Source organism: Strigops habroptila, chromosome 9 (genome assembly GCF_004027225.2).
Source record: "Strigops habroptila isolate Jane chromosome 9, bStrHab1.2.pri, whole genome shotgun sequence".
Classification (NCBI taxonomy): Eukaryota; Metazoa; Chordata; class Aves; order Psittaciformes; family Psittacidae; genus Strigops; species Strigops habroptila.
The window spans coordinates 14744264-14771728 of NC_044285.2; the positions used below are offsets into that span (position 1 = coordinate 14744264).

General features: G+C 39.5%; 1 protein-coding gene across 1 annotated transcript in view; it reads left to right on the forward strand.

The window, feature by feature from the left end:
• The first annotated feature begins 433 nt into the window (after window positions 1-433).
• LOC115613154 (myocardial zonula adherens protein-like) overlaps window positions 434-27465 on the forward strand; it is a 67826-nt gene continuing 40794 nt past the window's right edge. The window contains exons 1-8 of the mRNA XM_030498288.2: window positions 434-539; window positions 6531-6620; window positions 16470-16628; window positions 19151-19243; window positions 21704-21817; window positions 22657-22809; window positions 25549-25674; window positions 26499-26627. Coding sequence (XP_030354148.1) covers window positions 456-539; window positions 6531-6620; window positions 16470-16628; window positions 19151-19243; window positions 21704-21817; window positions 22657-22809; window positions 25549-25674; window positions 26499-26627 — 948 coding nt within the window. The 5' untranslated portion in view covers window positions 434-455. The remainder of the gene's footprint in view (window positions 540-6530; window positions 6621-16469; window positions 16629-19150; window positions 19244-21703; window positions 21818-22656; window positions 22810-25548; window positions 25675-26498; window positions 26628-27465) is intronic.

Genomic DNA, 27465 nt, shown 5'->3' on the forward strand with positions numbered 1-27465 from the left:
TCTGCTTAGAGCACTCAGAGGTCGGTCCCAGAGAACGGGACCGAGTGGCCTCCAGTGGCTCCTGAAAGCCCTAACCCCGATTTTCCACTGCACGGGAGGTAGTTGAGTAACACACGGACCTGTCTGGGTCTCTTCTCAAAGCCCCCCTCCCCATGCTGCACCCCCAACACCCAAAAATCCCGGGAGCAGCGGGGATGCCACCCTGTTGGGACCTCAGCCTCCCAAGGACACCTTTCTGGTGGGGCCGCGTCCCGCAGCAGCTTTGCCCGGCTGCCCCCGAGCGGAAATTGGGCACTTCCGTGGCACAGGAGCCAGCGCGGGTTGCGCGGGGCGCGGAGCGGAGCCCCGCTCTTGGCCCGCCCCTGCCGCGCAGCCCGGCCCCTGCGGCCGCCCGCGGCCATGTGCGCGGGGGCGGAGCGGCGCCGCGGGAGCCGCAGTCAGCGCCGGCCGCGGGGATGCTGCGCTACAGCTCGGGGCTCACGGTCACCGCCACCACCCCCCGGAGGCCGCCCGGCGACGGCGGCCGCGCCCGGCGGAAGGTGCGCGGGGCAGCGCGGGGGGCGGCGGGAGGTCCCGCGGGCCGTGTGGGGCGAAGCGGCTGTTTGATACTCTCTCCCCTCTCCCCCCCACCCCCCCGCTTAGAGTTTTCCCTTGCTTATTTTCGGTGTTCTCAGGTGCAGCTTGCGGTGTGCGAGAACACCTTTTCGCGCGTTCGTAGTAGGTGCTGGGAAATGAACAGTTTTTGGGGTGTCCAGCAAGGCTTTCGTTAGTGCTAGTCCCTGGCTGTTCTTCGGGAAACCTGCGAGGAAGGTGTGCTTGTGTTGGAGACTTCCCCTCCACCACCACCACCCCACCCCTCCCGAAATGAGCTTTGATATTTACAACTGATAACTTGCCTATCTAGGCTCTAGCTATCATAAGGAAGCTCACCGTAATGATTTAGCTGGCAATAGTAATTTAGTTTTATAATTGGCTCCTCAAATACAGAAATACGGTTTACTGATGTATCTTCTGTAATTTTCATAAATGACATAGCTTATAATGATGTATTAATCTGTTGGGAAATGCTTCTAAAAAGTTGTTAAAAGTCTGGCAGATATGACAGGAATGTCTCTACAGCCACCCTGTTTTAAATAGCTCTTTTTGCTGCTGTAACCACGCTGCTGTCATTGTGCATGCACATTCCACGTGTGAAGAAATAAATCACAATAAGTTATAAGCTTGTTCTTACAAAGACATACAACTGTGTGATCATGATGCTTCTTGAATTATGTAGTGATTGTTTTGACACTCCAAAAATATGAGTTCATAATTGAAACAATGAGGAATGCCGTGTTGCCATGTTTTACAGGATAACATGAGGGTCAGGCTCTTCCACAGAAAAAATCCCTGGCCTTCATAACAATAAAGTGCTCATGTATGTGGAAAAATTAAGATGACTTGGTAATCACAGTTATGTTCCTACATATCTTCCATGTTCCCATGGAGTTTTCCTGTTTTAGTATTTTTTAAAGAAGTTAAAGCTAAGAGAAGTTGTGTTTAAGTGACAATTTTCTTACTTTCATCCCCATGATGTATTTCTCAGGGACAATATAAAATGAACTGTATTTGATACATTCTCTTAAGGAAACTGGTAAAACCTAAACTGCAAATGTGACTCCCTTACCATGAGTTTTCAAAAGAGGGGAGGAAGACAGTTAGAATAACTGCTGAATAAATGAAAGATGTGTGTCACGTTCCTGTGTGCCTGTGGTCACAGGAAAAGTGCCCTTTAATTGTGTGGGGAATCTCGTAGCAGAGATTTCATAAATGGAGCAGGCTAATCAACAGATAAATCGACCAAAGAAAGTACTTTCTTCTTTGCTTTTTAGGACTGACTGAGATTAAACATCCACTCCTTTTCTGCTTTCACCTTTAAATGTCTAAAGCTAACATCGGGTCTTAGGCAAAAAGAATGATTTTTTGCCATTGAGCTCGTAGGTTAGCTAATAGTTACTCAACAACCTTGTTATTCCAAACCGTTTTAGTATCAGACATTAGAAAGATCACCAGTATTAGATTTGGGTGGTGTTTACTCTGAAGTTGAGTTGAAGCTAGATAAATATTGATCTAGCTTAATATCTAGCTCAATATCTGTTGGTGTCTTCCCTGTGGGGTACTGTAAAAATTCTTAGAATGGGAATGGTTGTTAGTAGAACAGGTTGTACTTTTCTATGGCTGTACTAGTAACTTTGGTTATTCTATAAAAACATTGCTCATTATTTTTTGCTAGCTTGGTAATTATTTCAGTATATGGTTAACTAAGATCAATGGCTTTCTGGGTGCTTTGGTTTTTAGAATGGGGAAGAAGAGGCTGAAGAACATTACTCAGACTGAATCTGTCATCTGTATTTGTTTTAAGTTGCACCCTAGTGATTTGAGTAGGATGGTAAACATGCATGTGGATTGTGGATCTGGGCCATGAATTCTTAACATTTTTAACTAACCTACATTGGCTTTTTTCTTAACTGCCATACTGCAGTAGCTCTCATCTGTGCTGTCTCACTAGCCTCTTAGAAATTTGGTAAAGAGCATGTCTTCACCTGTTAATTTCCACTGCACTCAGAAAACTTTTGCTGTCTAGTGGAGTGCTGGGCTGAACTTCTCAGCCTTTGTTTTCCTGTCTGCGTATTCATCTCACAAATGATGTGAGACGAGCTTTGGAAATACTGTTCCTGGGTTGTTGGTGTCAAAAAGCCAGGAGTGAACACAAAATGTTGGCACAATTAAGATTACTTATGTTGTTGGCTTGCCATAGCTACAGATGCTGTAAATCAAACTAAAATCTGATAGGCTAGAAAATCTGATACCTTGTTCTTCTTCTACCCAGTATTTCTTTTTGAAGTTATTCTCACACAATTACAATGTCAGTGACATAAAGGTGGGGTGGAAGCCATGTCTGTCTCTCGTTTTCCTCGTTTGTTCTTACTGTCAGTCAGCAGTTGAAGGAAATTGAATCACAGCCTTTTCCCTGCTTGGGGAGTCCTCTTTCATTCTTCTCCCTGCTTTCTCTCTGAATAACCCAATTTGTTTCTGGAGAGTACTCCTTCATCCTCAGTTGCACATTATTCTGCCACTGTTTGGCACTGAGTCGAGGCTCTTCCTGTTACCATTTCATTTCCATTTTAAGGCGTCACTGCAGCAGTGGTTTGCTGTTGGAGGAGGGCTTGCTGCAATTTCAGTGTGAGCCTGCTCATTCATTTGGTCAAGTAAACTTGCTGACAAATGGCACAGTGTGTTGTTTTCCAGGAAGCACTGTATAGCAGAACAGCATAGGTACAGTATTTGTAATTGCTTCTGGAGGTTAGAGGAAAAGGTGGTGCCTGTTATTTTTCCCTTCCAATCTCTATAGTGTTCTTGAATTTGAACAGATTGGTCTGTAGTTCTGTCCTTAGGAAGAGTTCATCATCTGTGGCTCAGGAGCAGCAAGAGCAAACGGCTACTTTATACATTTACTGCTCTTTCCCAGGGGACGCTGAGGAAGTCCTATTGTTATAAGCGACTGCAAGAGTACAGCCTGTATAAGTTTGTCCTAGCGAGGAATTGGGTGGTACTTTGCCACTTCTGTACCAGCCTCACTGGGCATGACTTCAAGGCTGGAATCCTTAGATGATTACCAATACCACCCTCTGTTTGGCATTTGCATGCAACAGGTTGCAAAGTAAAGCATTAGAACTTATCTTGTGTCAGAAATACTGCCAAAAATATGATACTGATTTGAGGTGCTTTAAAAGTAAAGAGCTAGTGTGGAAATGAAGAGGGGGGGAGTGATTTCAGGGGTAGTGGAGAAGGCAGTGTGAAAAGACCAAGAAAAACAGTTTAAATGATAAAAACCCTTTGATCGTACAGGGGTTTTAGTCTCAACAAATTACCATTATTAATTTGTATTTCCAATGTAGTTGTTATGATTTGACTGCCATCTGTACTGGGCTTCTGTGATTTCCTTTATAGTAACCCTTTAACACATCAATTGCTGTAACATGACAGGCAGTCATGATGCACTAACTGGTGTACAGGTACAGGGATAATTACTTATTTACAATCACTGTACTGTGAATCTCTAAGTATGTTGGCTATAATTAGTCGCATAGTGACGAACAGGCAAGCCATTTGCCAGCTTCAGGGAATCATACACAATTACATTTCTTTCTACTTATTTGAGGTATTTTTAGTGTTTTCTTCTAACAATCCTTTCAATTCTTTTAGTCCAGTTTTCCTGCATTTGATATCACTGTAAGAAAAAGTTGGCTTCATCCGTCACTTCTTGCACAGCACAGCACAAATTCAGTTCTATTTCCTATTTATGGGCCTGGTCTGTCTTTGTTTGCCTACATGGAGGAATGCCAGACTCTGCTTCCCTTCTTGTGGTAAACAGCCGTGTTTTAAGAGGAAAGAGCCTTGCTAAGCTAATGGGAAGAAAGAGCATGGGGAAATGGAAAACAAATAGGTGAGAAAAGGTGGCATTAGTTACCTTATGAATCCATGAGCTCCAAAGTTGAGGAGTTTCTAATTACTATATCTTGATAACTAACTTGTAAGCAGGAAGCACCTCCAGCTTCTGCAGTATATGGGGAGAGTCTGGTGTTCTCAGAAGAACACAGCAGACAATCAGTGTCAAAAGCCAATGTGCAAGAATTCATCGTTCTAAAACACATTTAATTGTTTCAGAATTCTTTAGCAAATATGAAAGCATAACCTGCTTTTATACTAAATATTGGGGAGTTTGTGTCACTTTCTCCGTGGCTTCTTGTTCTAGATTTGCTAGAATATGGCTGAATGATGAATTAATGGTGAGGAGCCCACTGCACAAAAAGTAGCCTCGACAAATGTGTCTAAAGAGTAGGTTATATTTCACCTTGACCATCTTTATAATATGGACACAACTCTTTTTTTATTTTACAGGAACCGTGTCTGTGTCTCAGGACACTGTTCTTTATTGGTAGAAGGCCTTGCAGACCTAAAATACCAAACCAAGAGGAATATGTAAAGCAATATAAAGTAGTATTTTTTAAATCCAGTTGACAGCATATCAGTAGTCTAAACACTGTTGATTTGTTGTCTCAACAGATTTAAAGAAAGGGTGGAATTAAAATAATGAAGTTGCTGCATATATTTGCAGATAGTTCTTCCAATTGCTTTTGCATGGGAAGAAGAAAAAGTTAAAGCTTGTTTGTAAAGTTAAAAAAGGTTCACTGTTTGGAAACAGGGAAAACAGGAATCCTTGTGGTGCTCAGTAGTGGTGCTTGGAGGAGGTTGTGTTGTAAAGAGCCTTGAAAGTTAAGTCAGGTTAGCTTAATTGATATGAGAGACAGTTTGAAGAATGAATTATAAAATGATAAAATTTGGGGTCTATGAAAAGGACTTTGCTGCTGTGCTCTGAATGACTGTGAGCAGACATGTTTGTCATTTTCAAGGCAAAAGGAAGTGCTGTGATGAGCAAGACACAAGCTGTGAGCTTGGGCAAGTGCAATGGAAAGGTTTATTTCAGAGAGAAGGTACACATTACACATAACTGGAGTAAGTAGTTAGGAGAAATGAGAGAGATCTAGATCTGATGAGATTCTGGACTGTAGAAGAACAGTGGTGATGGCCCACAGTAATCATGAAAGAGATATTTTGGACATCTTGAGGAAGAGCCTTAAGAGCCCTGTTTGTTATCAACGAAAAGCTTCAAATTTGAATAGACAAATTTCTCATTTCATTATTTTCTGTGGTCTGTTTAGGACTTGCAATTGCTTTCCGCAAAAATATCTCATGAATAGGACAAAGACTGAAAGTTTTAACCAAGTTTCTTGTATGAAATGTGTTGTTTTAAGAATATCATTACACCAAAGATCTCTCAGCCAAAAGCAAGGCAAACTGCAATTGGAGGTAGAAAGGTATCAACCCCATTGGCCTCTTTCCTCAGCAAGAGAATGGCTATTTTTAAATCAGATAGGAAACAATACCTCTTAAATTTTCTCTGAAGTGTTTTGAAGCTTAATTTTTACAAACAACTTGTATGTATCAGATTTCAATAATATTCCTATTCACACTCAGTGGAATTGCAGTACTAAGGTATCCTTCGATCAAATGCTTGGGTATGTACTGAACAAAAAAGAAGCATTCACTCCAGAATACACATTATGTTTCTAAATAATCCTCTTTGAAGATTAAAACTATGCCAAATCTGCAAACAGAACTGAGAAACTAGAAAATCATGTTCATTGTTCTGTTATCTCAGCTCTCAATGTCATTTATGAGTACATAAGAACATGTTGTTGATTGAAATGGATTTTTGCTATTTCAGGTATGTAAGCATGGGGATGCCCTTGAATTATTTCTTGCCAGCTAAATACTCCTCCAACTTTAAAAACATAATCTTTTGTCAGCGAAGGTAAAAAATACTAAATTAAAACTTAAATTTAGTACAGTTCATTCTGCAAAATAAGTTATTAAAATAACTTTTTGTAACACTTAAATCTAAAAGTAAGCCTTTCTTTTTCTTTCAGATGAATGTCTGTAGGTTACGCTTAACTGTACCGCCTGATGAAGGCTCACAGCCCGAACAGGGAGCAAAGGAACCTGAAAGAAAGAAAAATGTAAGTTTTGAGAATCGAAGTTAAATTCTATGTAAAGAAGGACTAAATATTGCCATCCACAGAAGCCGATTTAGTTGTTTTGGGAGCCCAAAGCCCAATCATCTTGTATGACCACAGAACATGTGGAAGCTGAGCAAGTCAGCTGTGAGCTTTGAGCCTGAGCCTTGCAGTTAAGGGCAGCAAAATTATTTGAAGTGGGACAGTAGTAGAGGAACAGCACAGAGATTGTAGGTGATTTGTGACTGAGGTACTTTTAAGACTTGATTATTTAATATTTAGATACTAAAGAGTAGGAAACTGCTATCAAGAGCAGGTATTGCTTTAAACAGGATCTTGATCCTCACCTGAAGGGGATTTTATGTTTCATCTAAGCTTAAGAGTGTGCTAGATTTGAGCCTTAATGTGTAGGGATCTCAAACTCAGATGTTTTGCTGTATCAGCTAATTTTCGTAATGTGTGATGTACTAATAAGAAATGCAAAATAAAAAATTAAAGATTGTTCTGAAGTAAAAGTGATTTGAAGGTCATGTGCATAGAAGAGTTCAGAAGTGTGTACACACACAAAGTATCTTACAGCTGCTTTGGTGTAGAACTAGTTCTTTAAGAGCTGTTTCAGAACAATAGATGATTTTTTAATTTGTCTTAAGGATGGAGAGAAACTAGAAAGGGAAGCTGGACAGGCTCCACAACTTCACCACATTTACACTTTGGTAAACCAAAATCAAACAAGAAGTCTACCAGAGCCAATGTCCGAATAGCAATATGACATTAGGAAGCAAAAAAACAATAGGATTTATTTAAAATAATCTCTTGGTGGTATTCAGAAGCAAATGTAACTGTAAAATGGCTCACAGAGACAAACATTTTAAAGCAATAAAAGTAAATGCAAAGTAAAATGGTCAAGATACAGATTCCTTCTCAGATATTTCTTGTGCTGGAATCTTGTATACACTCAGCTTTTCATACACTACTTCCCTTGTTTTGGCTGGGATAGAGTTAATTTTCTTCCTAGTACTTGGTGCAGTGCTGTGTTTTGGCTTTAGTCTGAGAACAATGCTGATAACACACCAGTGTTTTAGTTGTTGCTAAGTAATGCTTACCCTAAATCAAGGACTTTTCAGTTTTCCATGCTCTGCCAGTAACCAGATGCACAAGAAGCTGGGAGGGAGCACAGCCAAGACAGCAGACCTGAACTAGCCAAAGGCATATTCCATACCATTAAACATCACATTCAGTATATAATTTGGGGGAGTTGGCCAGGAGCTACCAGTTGCTGCTCAGGTTGGGCTGGGTATCAGTCAGCGGGTGGTGAGCAATTGTATTGTGCATCACTTGTACTTCCTGAATTTTATTTCTCTCTCTTTTCCCTATTATTGTTGTTATTTTTTTATTATTATATTTTACTTTATTTCAATTATTAAACTGTTCTTATCTCAACCTGCGGGTTTTACCTTTTTCCGACTCTCCATCCCACCAGCGGGGAGACGAGCAAGCAAGCTGCTGTGTGGCACTTACTTGCCGACTGCAGTTAAACCACAAGATCTGCTCTGGCAGAGTAATCGGTCCTTGAGGATCTGTAAGTGTTACTTACAGAATGGATGAAAAAGGCCTCAATGCAAACTAAGTTTGGGCGGCCATAAAATAGCAATAATTCATTTTGTACATAGGTGTTTATTTATAGCACACAGAGTAGCTTCCCTCACTGCTTACTCTGTCAGTCTCTTGTCAGCTTGTATCTGCAGAAACCCTGAGACTGGCCTAAGCATATGGGCCCATTGACCTAAGAGTAATGTCAGTTTGTTTTTGAGGAGGATAGATATTGACTCATGGCTTACTCACTTTATTGTGCTGAGTAGTGTAATAATAAGAAAGAGGTGTGAATGATTAGGTAGGGCTTGGACAATTTGTAGTGACTTTCTTATGTGACCAATTTTTTTCTCTGTGGGACCTTGTATTTGATGAGAGCTGTATTTTCCCCATAGTAGAAATAAAGGCAAGTGGGGTTTATATCAGAGAATGTTAAGGAGGGGGTATGAAAGATATTAAATAAGTTATCTGGCTTATCTTACACTTCAGTATATTGCACAGTGATTTTTAAGAGATGGGTCCTTTTTAGTTGAGACAAAAAAGTGATATGTAATTTAGTTGTATGTTATTTGAGTAGTTTTCCAAAGTTCAGTACTTTTACACAGTTTAAGGACTTCTAGAAAGCATACATACCACCTTCAGAGCTAGGTGGAATCTGATTAGTTGATTTCGTAGCAATTAAGAAACACAGAGTACTTGTGCCATTGACTTGTGTCTTATGGTCTTTGTGTAATTTAAAAAATAGCCCTCCAGATAGTCGTAGTGCAGAGAAGCAGGCACAAAAAAATCACTGATCGTGAACCTTTTTTTCCTCATGTCTCTAAAACAAGACAGTAATGCACTACCTATAGGATTTTGTCTATGTAATGTATTGCTTTATGTATTTGAATTGATTACACAATAACGTACAGAGCACACAGGACTCTTGACTAATCTGTGATACTTTTCTCTTACTGCGAAATTTAAATAAAAAAAATTAAGCATCTCCTACAAGCAGCGATCAGGTGTCTGTGCTGATCTGCCTGTGTTCAGCTGGCTTAGTGTTAATGACGTTGTTTAAAACACTTTGAGAATAACAGGTTTTACAAATGTTAGATAATCCTTGCACAGTCCTATGAGAACTGAGCGCCCCTTTTTGGAAATAGGGATAACAGAGAGAAGTTAGGGAGCTGCTCAGTTTTCTGCCTTGCGCTTTATAATTTAAGATCAAAAAATACAGCTTTGCCAAGAATCAAATTTAACAGCAGGTCTCTTGTTGGAATCTAGAGTTTTGTGCTGTCTTTAAATGCTGAGTATTAAGAAAATGGGAACATGGAAAATGGAACATGTATTTAAAATATATTAGCGTGATTTGCAGAAATGAACTGCAGGGTAGTTCTTGGGCTTGTACGGTTTTTGGTGGAGTGCTCAGGCACATCAGGCAGTCTGAGCCTGGCTGCCAGGCGCTCTCCTGTTTGGGCAGGACAAGTGCTGGAGCAAGACAGCCTCCCCTGCCTCTGCCTGCTGCTGGTGAGGGAGGAGAGCAGGGACCTTGCTGTGTCAGAGGGAATGCCAGAAAACTATAAATATACTACGGCATGACATTTACTTGTAATCTCTTCTTTCAAATCTTTCATTAGGAGGAGGTGATTTTGAGCTGCCCTAATGTGACATAGTGATAGCTTACTATTTGTTACTTTTCTGTATCTTTCTGAGGCTCAGTAGTATTAAAACATGTTTCAGGTGCAAAATCAGCTAGTGAACTGCGCAGAAGCTCTTGCTAGTGCTGATCCTCCCAATAACTTTTTTTGGAGCTTGAGGTCAGATCAGACATCACCACTTCATTGGTTATGTTAGTAGCTGTTAGCTTAGCCTTATTCATCGTAGTCCAAGTTTAGCAGAAAATGTATGCTGTATTTCATTATATCTGTTACCAGTGCATTAAGTTTCCAGATTGACTTTTTATTGCTATACATCCATGAAATAAAAATGAATCAGTATAAGAGATTAAAACAGAGTGATGGAGCTGGGCAGTTTTGTTGCAACAAAATTGCTGCAGGCATTACTGTACTAGGATGGCATCTCCCTGTCTTTTGTGAAGGGCTGGCAGATGGCATGCAGAAGTTGATCTCAAAAACTGAAGGGGGACTGTGCTTGTGCTCAGATTGGATTTTATATTCATATTTAGGCATGATACCTTGAAAGAAGCATATGAGAACTGAAGTCACAAGTAGAGGCTGGTTCGTTGGTTGGTTTGTTTGCTTTTTACAGGCTAAAAGCCTACTGTTAAATATTTCTGAATCGCTAGCACTGATATAGCAAGAATCTGAAACTATCCTGATTTTGTTCCGTTACTTCTGTTAATCATAGACAATGGATGACAGTAGTGTGAGGCTGTTTTCTTCACCAAGAAGTACAAAGGAATATTGTGCATGCCGGATTGTATGTAAAATCTGGATGTCTGAAGCCTGCCTTGTCTTGCATAATGAAGGGCTACTAGACAATTGTATTGTCTCTGTTTGGGATTGGGCTTATTTTTATCCATCAGCCCCTTTCTTCACTGTCATGGCTAAATTTGGAAGTGTCACTGGAAGCTGCAGCTAGGCATTTGAGGGTAGAATATGGAGATATGTATAAACAGATTTTTATTTTCCATTAGGACACATGAACAAGAGAATTAAAATGAGATAACACTCTAGAAATTTGTGTCATTTTCTTGTCTTTGTAGCTTTCATCAGAGTTTGAGCAGTGTTTAGTCTTAAACTCTAATTGGTACTTTGGCTGTATATATCCTCAAACTCTTTAATTTTCTTATGCTTTTAAAGCATCACAACCAAAAGGTGAAACTCTTTTTGCTTCCTAAGCAGGAATACGGAAGCATAGCAAACTTCTATTTTTTTTCTCCCCAGCAAAAAAGTAGGCTGTAAAGAAGCCAGAAGGGGAATTTGCTCCCGTTTGTGATGGATAGAATCGAGCAGAAACTTGTGACAGGCCTGGATCAGTTGTGCATGTTGAATTTAGGACAGTGCCGATTTTCTCTGCTGATCTGCTGCTGCCAGCTCGCTCCCATCAGCACAGCAGAAGTTGTGTTGTAACAAATGTGGCTCACCTGCTAGAGGTGGCTGATGTTTTTTTCAGCCTCTCCAGCACTGATTGCTTGATTTTTGATGTTACTAATTAAGTGACATGTTCATTAAAAACAGCACTAAATGAAAACTACAGAAAGAATTCCACTGTCTTCTGTGGTTACTGCTGTATTTTTTTAATCTTATTTTCTTAGCATGCAAATATTGGTGTTCTGTGTACAGATTTCAGTGAGTGGATATGGCTTTCGTATAATACCTATCACTTCTATTCTTTAGGAATGTCTTAAATCATGCTTCTTATTTAGCATCATGAATCCAAGAACACTCATGTCTATGTCTTGGCATACATTCCCTATTTTAATACTATTTCTATATGAAATACCCCTAAATGTAACACGAGTTCATGGGCTGCAGAGGAACACACAGCTACTTTTTGTCAGAGCACAGCAACTTTCCTTGGTGAGCTCAATAATATAAATTTGTCATTTTACTGAACAGAAAATATGTAACTTAAGTAACAATGTGGATGTCCTTGTTCCTTATATATAGCTAGCGAACAAGCAAAAGATAACTGGATATTTCAGAAACCTCTGGAATGTGGTAGTTGAAAAGACAAAGCCTTGCTTAGCTGATACATTTCTGGTTAAAAGAAGAGTTGTTAGATTTTGTAGATAAAGAAGAGCGTGATTTTAACAAAATTTTGAAGCCATATGACTACTAAACCCAGAATTGGGCTGGTTATTATAGTAGTTGTGTCTGATTTTGAGGTAAAAGGACCTTTTCTGTAGATCTGCTTCCAGTTTTGGGGTAGGGAGAAAGTGTAAAGTGTGGGGTATTGACTTACGTTTCAAAAACTGATGGAGATACACTGGGAAGCAAATCATCTCTTGGTGTTATTTACATAATGCCAGTAAAATCATTGGCAATACAAAAGGCAGCTAACAACTCATATTTAGTTTTTGTGGTTATAGTGTCTTTGCTTCACATGTTTCATGCTGCTTGGTCTACTTCCTTGGACACAGATATAAACAGGATACATGGCAATTATCAAGACTTTTGCAACCTTGGGGTGTAGGCTTCTGTTTTAAATAGCAAGTAAACACCGTCTGTGTTTCTTTAGTATATGCTGTATGATCATACCAAGTGCAACATGGCTATTGCTGTAATGTAGATAACGCACGTTCCTGGAAGCTGCTGTATTCATGTGCATCAACATGATATGTTCTTGCTATTACCCTGGTTTGTCATATAGCTGACTGTAGGTACAAAGAAACAGTCACAAGTTGCTTAAGCTAAGTTTGCCTTTTCAGACCAGCAGCTCTCATTAGAAGGGATTTTGAGCACAATTTGGGGCAACAACTGCACTTGTTCCAGTGCAGGAAGTGCATAGGCAGGTGGGGAGAGAGAACTTCCCTGTTTGCTGGAGCTGGCTGATACTTTGACCTTAAACAGGAATGGCTAACTAATCTAGTGAAACCTTCCATCTTCAAGCACTTGGTTAGCTTTGCAGTATTTACTTGCTCCTAAATACTTGCACATAATTACTTATTCTGTTACCATCACTGAGATGCCTTGCTGCAGATCAGAGTGGAGACAGGCAAGGACCTTCTCAGAAAAATATCTGAGTTCTGAGAGTGGATATGTATGGGACATGAAAACAATGAAAAATATTGGGCTTAGAAACATTCTGTAGTCCTTGGGGATGTAGAAAATCCAGGATTTGTCAAAGAGGAAACATGGGAGAGAAAAGACCTGACAAAGGAAGAACAGAGGACAAGGCAGAAAAGGAAAAAACACTGAAGGGAGGAAAATAAAGGAAGGTGGGTGAAAGTAGGTTAAGACAGGAGGCAAACTGCAGAAATGTACTCAAAGAGTACTTAGTGATGTAGTTCTCTGGAGCAGTTTGAGAAACAGCCAGTCAGCAAGGCCTCCTTTAGAGGCAAAGGTGTATTAAAACAAGTCAACAAGCAAAGCAACACATCCATCTCTCAAACTTGCGCTGAGCAAAGTTTTCTGATTGTAACCCTTCCTCTAAGAGGAGGCTATATCAGGTTAGCCCTTTTTTGTCAGGGCATATGCTGAACCCTGAAACAAGTGGTCATTAAGTGGAAATTAAGAGTTACTAACCAGAGAAACAGGGGTGCAGAAGGTGAGCATAGCTGAAATAGAGCAGCAAGGAAAAAGACTAAAGAAATTAGAACAGTTATTTGTATAGCTGTTGGTTTGCACCACCTTAAATCAAGCAAGAACTGCACTGAAATTTTAACATGTGCTTGCCTGGGTGTTGTGATATGAAGGAGAAATAAGGGTGGGGAGTAAAAGCAATATCTTGTATTTTAAATAGCACATATTAGAACTGGGACACTGAACAGATGATGGAGGTTCGTTTAATCTTCTGAAAGAGAAGTGACAAAGGCATCTTGGGAGTCTTGTGCAATGTAGACAACTGGAAAGTATAGTAGTATTGCAAGAAACATGTACCTAGTCTGGCTTTGTGCATACTTAATCCTGCATGTACTGCTCATTATGATGTAAATTTTCTGTTTTCTGTGAAATATGTAAGTGCCATGGGTGATTCTCTAGCTGCAAACCCATTGGTCTGAATTCGTAGGTGTTTCCTGGGATGAGGAGGGATCCTTCAAATTAACACATTCCTTAGGAATGTGTTAATAATATTCTAAAAATAAGGAACTTGCTCATAATTTTCATACAGAACCCTGCAAATAGCATTTTAAACAATTCTGCTAATGTTTTGGAGGCACAAAGGATCTTAGTAGTTGATGGTATTCAGCTGTTCATCTCATAAAAAAGGAACGATCATGGTAAAGGGTATGGATTTATGAATTCAGTGTCTGGCGCCTTAGTAATCTGTAAACAATCAAAGTGATTATTCTTTTGATTATCAGGAAGATGGAAACTTGTATGTAATCCCTTTATACAGATGCAGGGGAGGAGCTGTGATGATGCTATCAAAGAAAATGTACAACCCTGGAAGCAAACAAACACAGAGAAGTTTTGAGTCATGTCCCCATCTAGTTTCTGTGTTCCCTCTACTCTCAAAAATCAGGTGTGGGCTTTTCGTTTGTATGTATCCAAACAGCAAAACAAAACCCCCAATAATACAAAATTATGAAACTTCTGATTATCAGGATGTGAAGCTTTGCATATAATGTTTTCCGAGTGTAAAATGATATCGTTGGTTGCCCAATGTTTTTCCATTAAGTGGTTTTAAGGCTTGCTTTTTAAGTGATTGATTTATAGCCTTGTTGTTCTTTGCCTGAAACATTCTTTATCAGGTGTCTGCTCTGTGATTGTTTCCCTCCCAGCCCTGCACACACACCCAGAGCTTCAGCAGAATGGTTAAGCCATTAATGATATGGTAAAGGAAACGTGTAGGATTTACAGTGTTGAGGAAATCTCAATGCCACGTGGGAGAGACAATATAAACCAAATGTCTCTCTTTACTCATTTTTCTTAATGCAAGTAGATTCTCCTGTTCGTTTTTCCCTTACCCAAAGAAGAATTTATTCTTACACTGCCACCATAGTTGTGTTAGTTTGGCTGCTAAAAACTGAAAGTGGTACTACTTTAGACTGCAGATGCTATCCCCACTGTCAGTCATGGCGAAGGACTGGGGACTCTACAATGCAGCTGCAGATGGATGTAAGATGCTGAGCTTCCTCTCTTTCAGTCTCTGCTCAGTGTCAAAGACAGTATTTAGACACTGCTTAGACTCTTAATTCAGTAAAGAATCTCAAGTTTATTGGTTTTCCTACAGTGTCATTACTGAACAACAAAACAAACCCAAACAGATTATGCCATAAGGTCTATGTAGTAAATATTCTCAAATTTAGCCATGTCCTGGCATATCCAGTGTAAGACTGATTTATCTCTGGCACCGGCCTTTCATAAACAAGGAGCAAAGCTAAACAGTAACAACTGTGTTTCCAAGACTGTGTCTTTCTAACATTCTATTCAGAAATAATCCCTACTTTTAGGTTCCTAGTTTGCAAATATTCAAAGTTAGGTAAGAACGTTTTTTCCCTTTTTAAAAAATCATAATGTGGATGTCTTCATCTAAGCTATCTTTTCTAATTCTTTGTAATCAAGAGAAGAAATTAGTTCTTCTGCAGACTGACTCATTTCAGATGATTGCTACAGAAGGATGTTTCTCTGGGTTGATTGGAAGGGAAGCGAGGTGAATAGTCAGGTCAGGTACTTCCATCTGACCTTGCAGATATTTATTTACATGCTAAGGGAAATGATTCCTACTGTTAGCATGAGTATTTTTGTTACTAAGTATATTGATGAGATGAGTAAGAGGAGTCTGTTGCAAAGAGTGCCTTAAAGAAAGACATAAAGAAAGAAATTTAGAAATTTCGGGAGATCACTAAAACAACAAATGTAGGCACTTTAAAACAGCCTTTCTCTCAGGTCTATCAAGACCTGATTTCAAACTTTCATCCTCCTACAATAGTTAATAACACTGAAACACCCACCTAAATGCTGTTTCATAGCTTTGCTTTGGCTCTTACAATATCAGTTCTACAACTTCTATAAGAGCAGTGCAGCCTTGAAATGAATGTTTAATTGGTTTGGAGGTCCTTAGTTAGCTTTAAATGCAAACTGAAATTCTACTTTGTTTATCTCCAAGATAAACAAGTATTTTCTGAGCTCTGTTTAAGGGACCTTGCCTAAAATGTTTTAATTTCAGTTTCTTCTGAGAACTTTCTAAAATTTTGATTAAACTTGTGAATTTTTTTATTTCCTGCAGGAGGGAGTTTGGGGAGTGAGGGGCAATTCTGTGGTTGCAAGAGTTTAAAGGGAACTGTGAGAGCTAGAATAATGCAGAACATTTTGTAGTAGCAGATTGGTGAATGAAAGTAAGCCACGATAACTTGTTCTCTCACATGCCTTTACCTCTCCCTGCACAAATCCAGTCCGTTGTCTTTAGCTATACCTATATTACTTCCATTAAAGCCAGTGGAAATTAGACATTTCTGTCTAATTCATCTTCCTAAAACCATGAAGGTTGACTGTCTGGCCCCAAAACATTTGGGAACTAGTGTTCTTAGGTACTGTTATACTTCCACTATAGTTGACTGTCTCCCATGGCCCTGTGATACTGTTTTTTTGTTTGTTATTTTTTATTCTACTACTGACTTAAAAGTAACTTTTTTATTTTTCTATTTTTAAGGAGCTCTACCATGTACCTAATGGCATGTCTCCAGGGAAGCTCTCTCATGGGATGGTGTATGGCGTCGTGCACCGAACTGACAACAACCATAAGAGAGAAATGGTGGTTTATGGCTGGTCAGCTGATCAGCTGAAAGAGGAGATGAATTACATTAAAGAAGTGAGTTATGCTTTCAGCTTCATAATTTGTCAAATATCCTTTCCATATATTCCTGTAGAGCTGTGAGTGTATATGGGATGACTGATGTCTAGCCCAACACCCAAATTTGAAATGGGAACCTACTCTAAGCTGAAGACTTGTCTTATTAGTTGTTGGAAACAAAGGCATGCTCTATACCTGGGAACTGTGCCGACAAGACTCAAGGTCTCTGTGCCATCTGATTCTTGTTAATGCTTGCTGACTGGGCCTCAGCTGGGCAAGCAAACTGCCAAACAGATATTGAGGTTCCTGTCCTGAAGCCTTCAGAATTTCAAATGTCTTACAGAAGCAACTATGTAGGCAGACACCTTAAAGGATAAACTCTCTCCTCTCTTCTTCTGCTTCCCCCCTGTTCCCAAATCCCCCAGTTTTGAAAAGGCTCCTAAATTAGGTGACACAGTAAAATCACTTGGGTATATTTTGGGGCAGCCTTAAAATAGTCAGCCTAATAAGGATGACTTTGTACTACTTTCTCTGTGCATGGTCATTTATCATAATTGGCAGAAGCTCTCCTGGAAAAAAAAAGCATTTTTGATACTGCTGGTTTCTGTGCTTGAAACTCAGCATCTCTTTGACCATCAGTCCTTGGCTCTCAGGCTTTGGAAATAACCCCCTAATTAACCTAGGGCAAATAACTTGTCCTTCTCTTTCCATCCACGTTCACCACCCAGGAAGCTATTGGTCAATGTGTTACACTGATGCACATGCAAAACTGAGTTGATATAAAAGGGAGTAACACTGAGTAAAAGCCAGCAGTGTAAGAGACTGGAATTGTGTGTGTTCTTAAGTCTGCCTGATCTCTAGCTATCAGCAGTTGATTCTCCCCTTTGCTACTCACAGTTGTTAGCTCCTAGCATTCACCACTCTCAAGTTCCTGCACTCACAGTTAGGGTATGTCACTACTGCAGTGCAGGCATGGCATGTGAGCTGCCTCGGTTGCTGGTTGCCTACCTGGTTGTTTGCCTGCCCTGCTGGGGTGGTGTGAGGGATGGGTGAATCCGCACGAGGTCCAGCTCCCTGGGCTGCTCTGTTGCTGTTCACAGCTGGCTTGTGGCATGGAGGGATGTGTCAGACCAGATGAACTGTATGTCTTGCGTGTGTGTTCAGGGTACTAATCCTTTCAGGAAAAAGTGGGAAACACCTCGGAAGAGATGAACTGGCCCTTGCTCTTTTCTGGAAGCTGTGTTCAGCTATGCTAATTAGTGAACTTATGTCTGCCAGATAAGTTTCATCTTTAGAAGTAGTCTTAAACAAAGTCCTCAGCTTATGCCACATACGTGCAGACTCAAATAGACCAGAAATGATGGGCCACGTCAGAACTGCTGACAGTTTCCTCTGTACCTGAGTCAAATATGCACCTCGCAAGAAGGGGAGTGGGGTGTGTGCATGTGCGCATGTGTGGGTAGGGACAGGGCGAGGGGCTTTCTCTGAGGTGAAGTGCAGGAATCAGGTATCTTTCATCTTTCTTATCCTAAAGGGAGCACGTAGCTTGGGGTAGGCTTGTGCTTACCTCTTGCATAGATTTTGTGGCCAACGCCCCTCTGTCTGGGTGGGAGTGGGTATACTGCAGAGCTGCTAGAAACATCCCCTCTGTATAAGGCTCTACTGCTTTCCCCTTGCACTTTCCCCAAGCTTATGCAGAGAAGAGGTAACCTCGCTGCCCTAGATTATCTGCAATCAGCCTGTATTTGATAGGGGGTGGGGGAAAGAGGAGTTTGAATTATATAGCTGGAATGTAGACGGTAGGCAAACATTTAACTAGTGTTTACAACGTGTGCTCTTGAGAAGGTTGGTAGTGTGCATGATTGCAATGGCATGTAAACCTGAGCTGTCTTCCAGCATGCTTTCCCTCCCTGCCCTCGCTCCCCCCCTTTTTCTTTTTTGGAAGGCAAGGTGTAATTTACATCCTTGGTTCTTGAATAAAATCAAATTGAGTACTCTGTTCTTCAGATTTGAAACTGCATTGGTAAATTTATGCTAATATATTGTTTAGCTAGGTACAAGCCTAGAAGACTTAAATTAAAGGGTTTATCTTCAAAGGATACTCAGGGAAAACTAATTAAGCACTTTAAAAAGTATGAAGGTGTATTAAATCCATGTGTGGATGCTTTTTTTCTTTTTTTTCCCAGAATGAAAACATTATATGCTCAAATTAATTTTAATTTGTTTAGTAATCAGGTTAGAATGAATTATGGATAATTTATTATTTAAATTATTAATCTACAAGCATTTAAGTGTGCACAGAGAAGTTTAGAATTACTCAGAGACGTTTATTTGTATCACCCCTACATAGACAAGTCTTGAGACTTAAGTTTCTGTCTTGTTCTTAAGAGTAAATTGCTGTTGATGAAAAGGTAAATTAATAATGGAAATTACTGAAAGTAGCAATGAAGAACATAGCAAAAAAAAAAAAAGTCATGTCCTAGTATAAATAGTATCATCAATAAGTTTGATAAAGGTATTTGATTTTTTTCTGACACCAGGTTAGAGCAACTCTGGAAAAAGTGAGAAAGAAAATGTATGGTGAATATGATGAAATGAAACGAAAAATACAGCAGCTTACGAATGAACTGAAAGTAAGTATACATTCATTTGGAGGTAAGGCATGTGAGAGTAACTGTCCAAGTGTTATCTAAAAAGATCTTGTGGGGGTTTTTTTGCTTCAGCAGTACAGAAATAATTTCTCAAGCCATTCTAGTTCATTGTTTTATGTGACATCTGAATTTTTATTTATTTATTTATTTCCCCCCCCAGGAAGGTAAGGAAGGACAGTGATGCTTTATATATGGAGTTACTAATTGCCTGCTTCTTGGAAATAAAACAATGATCTTACTAACATTGTCTGTGTGTATTGGTAATTAGTGGAGATGTTTGTACCACTAAGCTGCCAGGTGAATTGAATAAATAATTTACATAGTTAGGAGTAAAGTGCAACTTGGTGTCATTTCAACAGACTTTGCTCTGGTTTACTGCCTTTATTGTTTAAATGCTATAGTGAAAGAAGTAGCAGTACTTTTTAGTATTAAAGTGCTTGACAGTTCTAAAAATGACTTACCTTTTGGTTCTTCATTGAACCTTGCAATAGTTATTCGATGACCTCTCTTTCTTCTGACATGCTGCTTTAGCAATAAAAGCTGCTGCAGTCTGTAGAAGTAAGTATCCTTCATATAAAACTGCTGAGTTCTTTGGTCAAAAAAAATCTGCCTGAAAAATTGCTGTGGATTTTATATTCAACATTGATTTTCACAGCCCTGGTTCAGATGAAGCTTTGGCTATTAAAGGTATTCTGACTTCAGGGGACTGGGACCCTGACTTATGACTTTGTGCCATCCTCATTTGGAGGCTGTCAGTTCTCTCCGTGCTCTGTTATGTATAAAGATCAGAACTTGCCTGGTTCCTTGTTAAACTGGTACCTCTATGGCAACTAGTCTCAAAAAAAACCAAACCACCACCAACAAAAAATCACCCTAACTTGAGAGGAGGAGGAGGGAGAGAAAATTTAGTTTCTGTAAACTGTGTCAAATAATCTTAATGATGCCAGCAAGGCGAGTCTCCCACCCAACATGCACACAGGCAAATGCTGATACAGATGAAGTTTTGTCGTCTTTGCTGCTGATTCTTACTGAACAGTTAGTGATGTATATATCACAGTGGTGATACCCGGCACTTCCAGATCTTTCTGTCAGACCAGTAGAAATCCTGCATGAGTCTGAACATCTCTCTTAATTAAGGGTTTCTGACCAGCTCTGACAGAATCTCTAGTTCTGCAGCAAATTAGCAGTTTATGAAGTACTCCTTCTGACATAAATAGCACATTGTGAGATACTCTCCCCCTTACTTAATACTTCAGACTGCCTGTAAGAAAGCACAAGCGTTGTTCCAACTAATAATATATGGGAGGGGTTTTTTGGTTGTTTTTGGGTTTACATGACTGCCATCTTTCATGCTACTTGGGGATCCTGTTTAAATAATCTATATATTCTGCTTCAGCTCTGAATCACTATGCTTTTCTCCCATCAATTTCCAGGATTACTTTTTGTTCATAACGTTTGTTTGCAATTTGTACTTCCAATATACTGCCCTGGGTGGTGTGCTTCTTCACCTAAGTTCTTATCTTGTAGCTTTCTTAATCCATCCAAAGCATTTCTGCTTTTGTTTGTTTGTTTTCACATGAGCACATGTTTGTACAGGGTTAACAGCAACTGCTTGGCTTCTACTCCTTATGCTGATCTAATCTGTGTATGACTTGGTTACCAAACACTCATTGTTCTCCATATCAGTCCCCAGTGTTCTTATGTTTTTATCAAGAAACAGATCTGGTCCATCCAAGAATGTGAGGTGGACTGGCCTCCATTAGTAACAATTTTTTTCACTTCATTGGATTTTTCATAATTACTTCCACAGTTTGGGTTTTGGTCTCTTAAATGATGTCAGTTTGTGCCTTTCATCCCCAACACCCCTCCAGTTTTTAAGTGTGTGTGTGTTTGTACACAACAGAAGATGACATTTTCACACAACAAAGCTCTCTGGTGACGTCTCCTACCTGCTTCCTATTGTTTCATCCTTAAGTCTTCTTGGTGTTGTTTCTTTGCAGACCTGATTAGTCAGTTCCTTCTTAACTAAGGCTATTCTACACTTCACCCAAACCTTTCTAGATTTCCTCATTTCTTGCATTATTCTGCTTTTCACTTTGTGACTTCTTAAAATCTGCCCGCTCTGTATACATAAGCTTTCTGAGTAGCCATCTGCTAAATATCCTCTTGTCCTTCTTAAAAAGAACAGCTTTTACAGCGGTTACAGACTAGCAATAAACATAGATACTCGTGACTTATTTCTGTTAGAGTATTTGGATGCTAAGTTCTGTTTGTTTGTTTCTGAGGTGCAAGAATACAGTTTGAGGCTTGTATATTTTAAGCATCCTAGTACTGTGAAAATTAACCATGGGGTCTTCCTCTTATGTAGCTCCCTTTGAAAGAATAGGTAAACTTGATCATTATTCTATATAATTTATTTTTTTTTTTTTTTTCCCTGCTCAGGTGACAAATGCTCATCAGGAATCCTTAGAGAATCATGTGCGAGTGCAGGCTGCAGCCTTAGATAGCTTTAGTGAAATGAACAGCTCCTTGACATCAGCATCAATAGACTTGCAGGTACATTTTAATAGCTGTTTCACAGCTGACAACTGCCTTTTCTGACATGGATTTAAAAGCATACATAAAACATGGATGACGAATATAGATTCTAATACTAAACAAGCCCATAAAGTACTGTCTTGGCTCTCTAAGGCAGCTAATTTAGGAAGCAAAGACCAAAAAAAAAAAAAAAATTCCAACACTGGTGTTTTTAAAAACCTATTAAAAATAGTGTACAATAAAGAGATGCTGATCTGCAACAGACTAATGTCACTAGGCATGTCTCTATGGAATATCTAACGTGAAAATGTGATTTGTTTTGTGTTGTGCAAAACAAATTCATCTCCTGACTGATCCCTACCTTCACTGGTTAACAGAAATGGAAGTGGCCTGTTTGGATGCTAAACACTTGTGAGAATTCACATACCTGTGAAATGTAGGGGGAGGGAGAAGGTGGGAATCAATTTTCTGTATTAAAGACTTACAGGTATCTGAGCTGAACAACTTAATATTCCTAGTCTAGTGGATTTAATATATATAATATGGCCCTTGGAGAGAAGAAAGGAAGATTGTTGGGAGTAGCATTCATACTGAAATATATCTGTGCTCCTTGGTTTGTTTTTTTTCTTATAGTTTTCCAGGACTTGATTTCACTAAGCATGTTCCTCATGGAAATATCTCCTAGTAAATAAAATACAACTAGAGCTATAATTTTAAATGTTAAAACATGCAAAATTGTTCCCACTGCATTGATACATCAGGAAAGTAAATGTTCTGTCTGTTCCATAATCTCTTGACTGTATTAGTTCACCAAATTATTTGTGATTTTTAATATGTGGTTTGCCTCTTTCCTCTAGAAAACTCTAGTTGACGTTACATTGGAGAACACTGATATAAGGGAACAAATAAGGAATTTAAAACATACGCATGAGCAATCTATGGAAAAGCTGAGAGAGAAGCAAAAGCAACTGGAAACAGCACAAATTGAAAATCAGTTACTGAAATTAAAGGTGTGGTATATAAACTCCCATAAAAATATTGCACAGTAAGGGCATTAGAAGTATGTTAAATGAATTCCTATGTCTTCTTTGTAAAGTGTTCTTCATTCTTCATGCATTCATCATTCCCTAGAGCTGACATATTCCTGTGAATCAATACTGTTTTCATAACAAAGAATCTCAGCTGGCAGCCGTCAGTCTTTCCATAACATAGGATTATCATTCAGGGATGTTAGCAGGTGAAAATTCAAACCATAAAATAGTTATTAGCATCCATTGCTGTAAGACAAGGAATATTATAACTCTACATGGTGCTGTAAGAATTTCTTCACGATGAATTTCTTTGGTATTGCACAATTTTTAATAGGTAATCTGTTAAGTCTTATGAGCATGTGGTCCATGGATATATGCTGTAACAGCAAGTGTCTTGGAAAAAGAATTCAGCTATTCCTTTCAGAGAAATGCAAGGGAATAAAATGCAAACTGGAAGGTTTTACATGCCAGAAAGCTTGACTGTTTTCTCCCCTCATCTGCCAAATGTATTCCTTTAATCTCATTTAAAAAAAAAAAAATCAAACCAAAAAACAACAAAAGAAAACCAAAACAAAAGCAAAACCAAAAGCAACAACAACCAAGCAAGCAAAAAACCTTCTGGAAACCTTTGTCTCTTAAATTGCTCAATGTAGACTAATTTGGATATAGGACTGTATCAGGATTTGACCCTGTGAAATTAAAGTGACTGCTGGTTTATTAATGTTTAATTTTTTCAGAGATGATGTTTCTTTTTGGCTCTCTAGTGACTTGCATTCATGCTTAGTGATGTATGGTTAAAAGCGAAAAAGGTATTTTAGCTCCTAAGGGCAGAGAACCACAGGTTAAGTCCAAGTTCAACTGAATACTTAAGGATTTGTTTGTCTTTGAGCTTGTCAAGGTCTGCAGAATACATGCCTTGCTTTAATGAGGAAAAGCTTTAAATTTTGCCCTCAAAGTTGCAGTTTTATTACGAAGTTAGTGGATAAAGTACTTCATTGCTGTCTTTGAAAGTTAAACATAAAATTGCCAAGACATCTGGGATTTAATTCCAGGGGTGAATGCAAGAGGATGGTTTGGAATCTGGGGGGTTAGCAGTTGACAAGCAGTAACTACCATATGCTGTGATTCTTTTCTGGGTAGGAGAACACACCCCTGTAGCTTATTAAGGATCTTTAGTTTATTCATACAATCATAACAATAACTGAGGTTGGAGACGCTGCTTAAGAGTCCTATAACAGATGCCCTGATGCATCTACCTTTTTATGCTTGTTTTTACTCTCCTCATTGCTCGAGCTATAAGCAAAGGAATGATGGAGAGACAGTGCCAAAGATCAAATTCCAGTTCAGTATATCTTAAGGACTCTGGCGTTTTCTGAATGATACGATTATTTCAGGCTTCTTGAAATGTGGAAGTTTCATGTTGTACTGAGAACTAACTCCGCGCCCTCTCACAAGGTGCAGGTTGCTGCCCTTGCCCCAGTGTTGGTCTAGGTGAGGTGCCAAAGGGGGCAACTGCAATACAAGTAATGTTCTTCAGAGCTCAGTCTCTTTTCGGGATGAAATACACTGTTGTTATCATACAGGGTAGTAAAACAGCTTGTACACACGATGCAAGATAAACACAAGGGTTTAATAAATCTTGCAGTCCTTGAAATGGAAAAACAAACAAATAAAAAACCCAGGAACAAGCAAACAAACACACAGACCCAAACCCACCCCCTAAAAAAAACGCAACACCACCAAAACCCTAATCGTCAGAACCAGGTATTTTGTAGTTGTGTGAACTGTAGTGATCAGCCTGGAACGCTATATTCTTCTCCCATATGACAGTGTATTCCTCCTCTTCCTTACATTTTTTGTAGGACCCACAGTGTTTCACTATAACCTTGTCTGATTTATAGCATCTCCAGTAAAAGAACTAAGTCCCAGACTAGCTATTTTATTGACGCTTACAGAATAGATGGATTTAAGCTGTGAATATCCTATCTGGTGTTTAATCACTGAGGGTGTGGTTCAGCATTTTGAGCCAACAGAAGAGGGAAATCCTGTCTCTGAATTACCATTCCTGCCCTCTTCCCTGTAGCAATAGTAAAGTTTCTGGTCATGTGGTTAGAAATTAACCCTTCCACACCCCTGAGAATATTAAGTCTGATTGTTCCCTGATCTGCTTTTCTTCACGGGCACCCCAGTTCTTGTGCCTACACAAAGAGCAGTATGTGAAAAAGCAAGGGAGAAGAGGGAGCATACAACTGTGTCTTCTAGTTAAAACGACATGCTTAGGTCCAGCTTGAAGTAATTACTGCTTTGAGGTTCATGATCATTTAGTAACAAGAGTTGAGTCTAGACCATATCTAATCTATGCTTCTGTAAAATGGGGGGAGACAATTATCTTTTCAATGGGGAAACAAACCAAGTGATTTGCAGGCTGTTATGGAAGGGCTTAGTAAGGAGTCATAGCCTGGTCTTGGATAAGCAATGATTAGTTAAATTCAGACAACCTGAAACTTGATGAAATGGTAACTTCTACAAATTCATATTACTTATATATTGGCACTGTGTTGTAAATGGTCTTTATGCAAATGAAAATCTGCTTCAGTAGTGTCAGATTTATAACAAGGTGGAGCTGAAGTTCAAAGTGTTACTTTCACATCATGTGAACTTCACTCCTGCTGCCAGAAGTGCTGTACTTACTGACAGGTCAACTTTCCCCTCTCATAGGTGGAATCGTCGCAGGAAGCCAATGCTGAAGTCATGAGAGAGATGACAAGAAAACTGTACAGTCAGTATGAGGAAAAAATGCGAGAAGAGGAGCAGAAACATAAAGCTGAGAAGGAAATCCTCTTAGTATGTACAACCAGTCTGTAAGAGTGGTGCTTAGCTTGGGTGTTTCTGACTCACTTAATACTCCAGAGCTGACGTGTGTTCCTTCACCCCTGTCTCTGTGAACTAGTCATGCCAAGGTTATTAAGCTTTCCAAGGTTGTGTGGTTGAAAGACTAAGAAAACAATGTGTTCAAACACAGTAACAGTAATGATAATGTAGATTTCAAAATTTGAAATGGAGTAAGTTGGGGGTTTTGACTTCTGATGCTCTCTAAAAAAAAAAAAGAAAAAGAAAATGTCCAATTTTAGTGGTGGTTTAAGAAAAGAGGGAACAATTTAACTGGATGCTACTGGAGGAAGAACTCTTCCTGTCCCCTGGTTTCCTTCCACTCCCAAGTAAAACCTTTCTATGAGCAGTTAGTCATTGCATTTTTCTAACAGATAAAGATAGATAATGATGGAAATGGAAGGTAGATTGCTCAGTCTCTTGATATTGATATTGGTTTATATGTAAGGAAAGTACAAAGCTGAATGTAGCAAACTTTGGTGTCTAAAATGCTATCATCTGCAACAGCATATTTTTCTTATGCTGTTACTTCATGGCATCCTCAGAAGGGAAAACAAATATCTAAGAAATGGGTAAAAGTATTTTTCAGATTTTCATAATGATGCTTTATATATGCACTTCAAAGTGCCCCAGATCTTTTGTTCTATACAATTCACCTTTAGGGTCACAACTCTTCCAGACTTCTGGGCAGATACAGTGAAAAGCTTTGAGCTCTGCTTGAAAGCTATTAGCCTGGCTCTATGGGATGTTAATGTGGCTGTAAATGTTCCTATTTGAAGGAGGAAACGAATCGGCTTCTGAAGGCTATTGAAGAGGCAAATAAGAAGATGCAGATTACAGAAACAAGCATACAGGAAAAGGACCAGAGAATCGGTGAGCTGGACCGGCTGATTGAACGCATGGAAGAGGTAAGGGAGTTAGTCAATTGCCGACTTTGTAGGAAATACAGAAGTGCATGGAGGAAATTAGATTCTTTTTTCCCTTTTACTTTTCTGCTGCTCAGTACCCTGCTCAGTCACATACCATAGCTGTTTGCATTTATCTTAATTATTGTATCCATATAAGTAAATGGACCTGGCCTACCATAAAGACACTATGATTAAGTGGTTCTTCTATCTTTGTAGTAGTCTTTATAGTCAGGGCTGCCTAAATTTGTTAAATTAACCATTATTTAAAATAAAGAGTTTAAAAAGACCATTCAGTCTTCCTTCAGTGTGCAAGGTTTCCTAAGTGTAATGATCTGAAGTCTCTTAGAAATGCTGTTGGTAGGTTCACAGAGTGCATGGAGTTTTGCATGGGGATGGATGAGGAACTGACTGAGAGCATAACTTGGGGTTGTTGGTTAATGAGAAGCTCAATGTGACCCAGCAGTGCGTGCTTGCAGCCCAGAAACCTACCGTGTCCTGGGCCACATCAAAAGGAGCATGACCAGCAGGTTGAAGGAGGTGATTCTATCCCTCTACTCCACTCTCATGAGACCCCACCTGGGGTACTGTCAGCTTTGGGGCCCCCAGCACAAGAGGGATGTGAACCTGCTTGGGTGAGTCCAGAGGAGACCGCAAGGATGATCAAAGAGCTGGAGCACCTTTCCCATGAAGACAGACTGAGAGAATTGGGCTTGTTCAGCCTGGAGAAGAGAGTGCTCTGAGCCCTTAGAGCAGGTTTCCAGTACCAAATCTTGATCTATCTTTAAGGTCCTTTCCAACCCAAACAGTTATGATTCTATGATTGATTAAAATGTAGTTT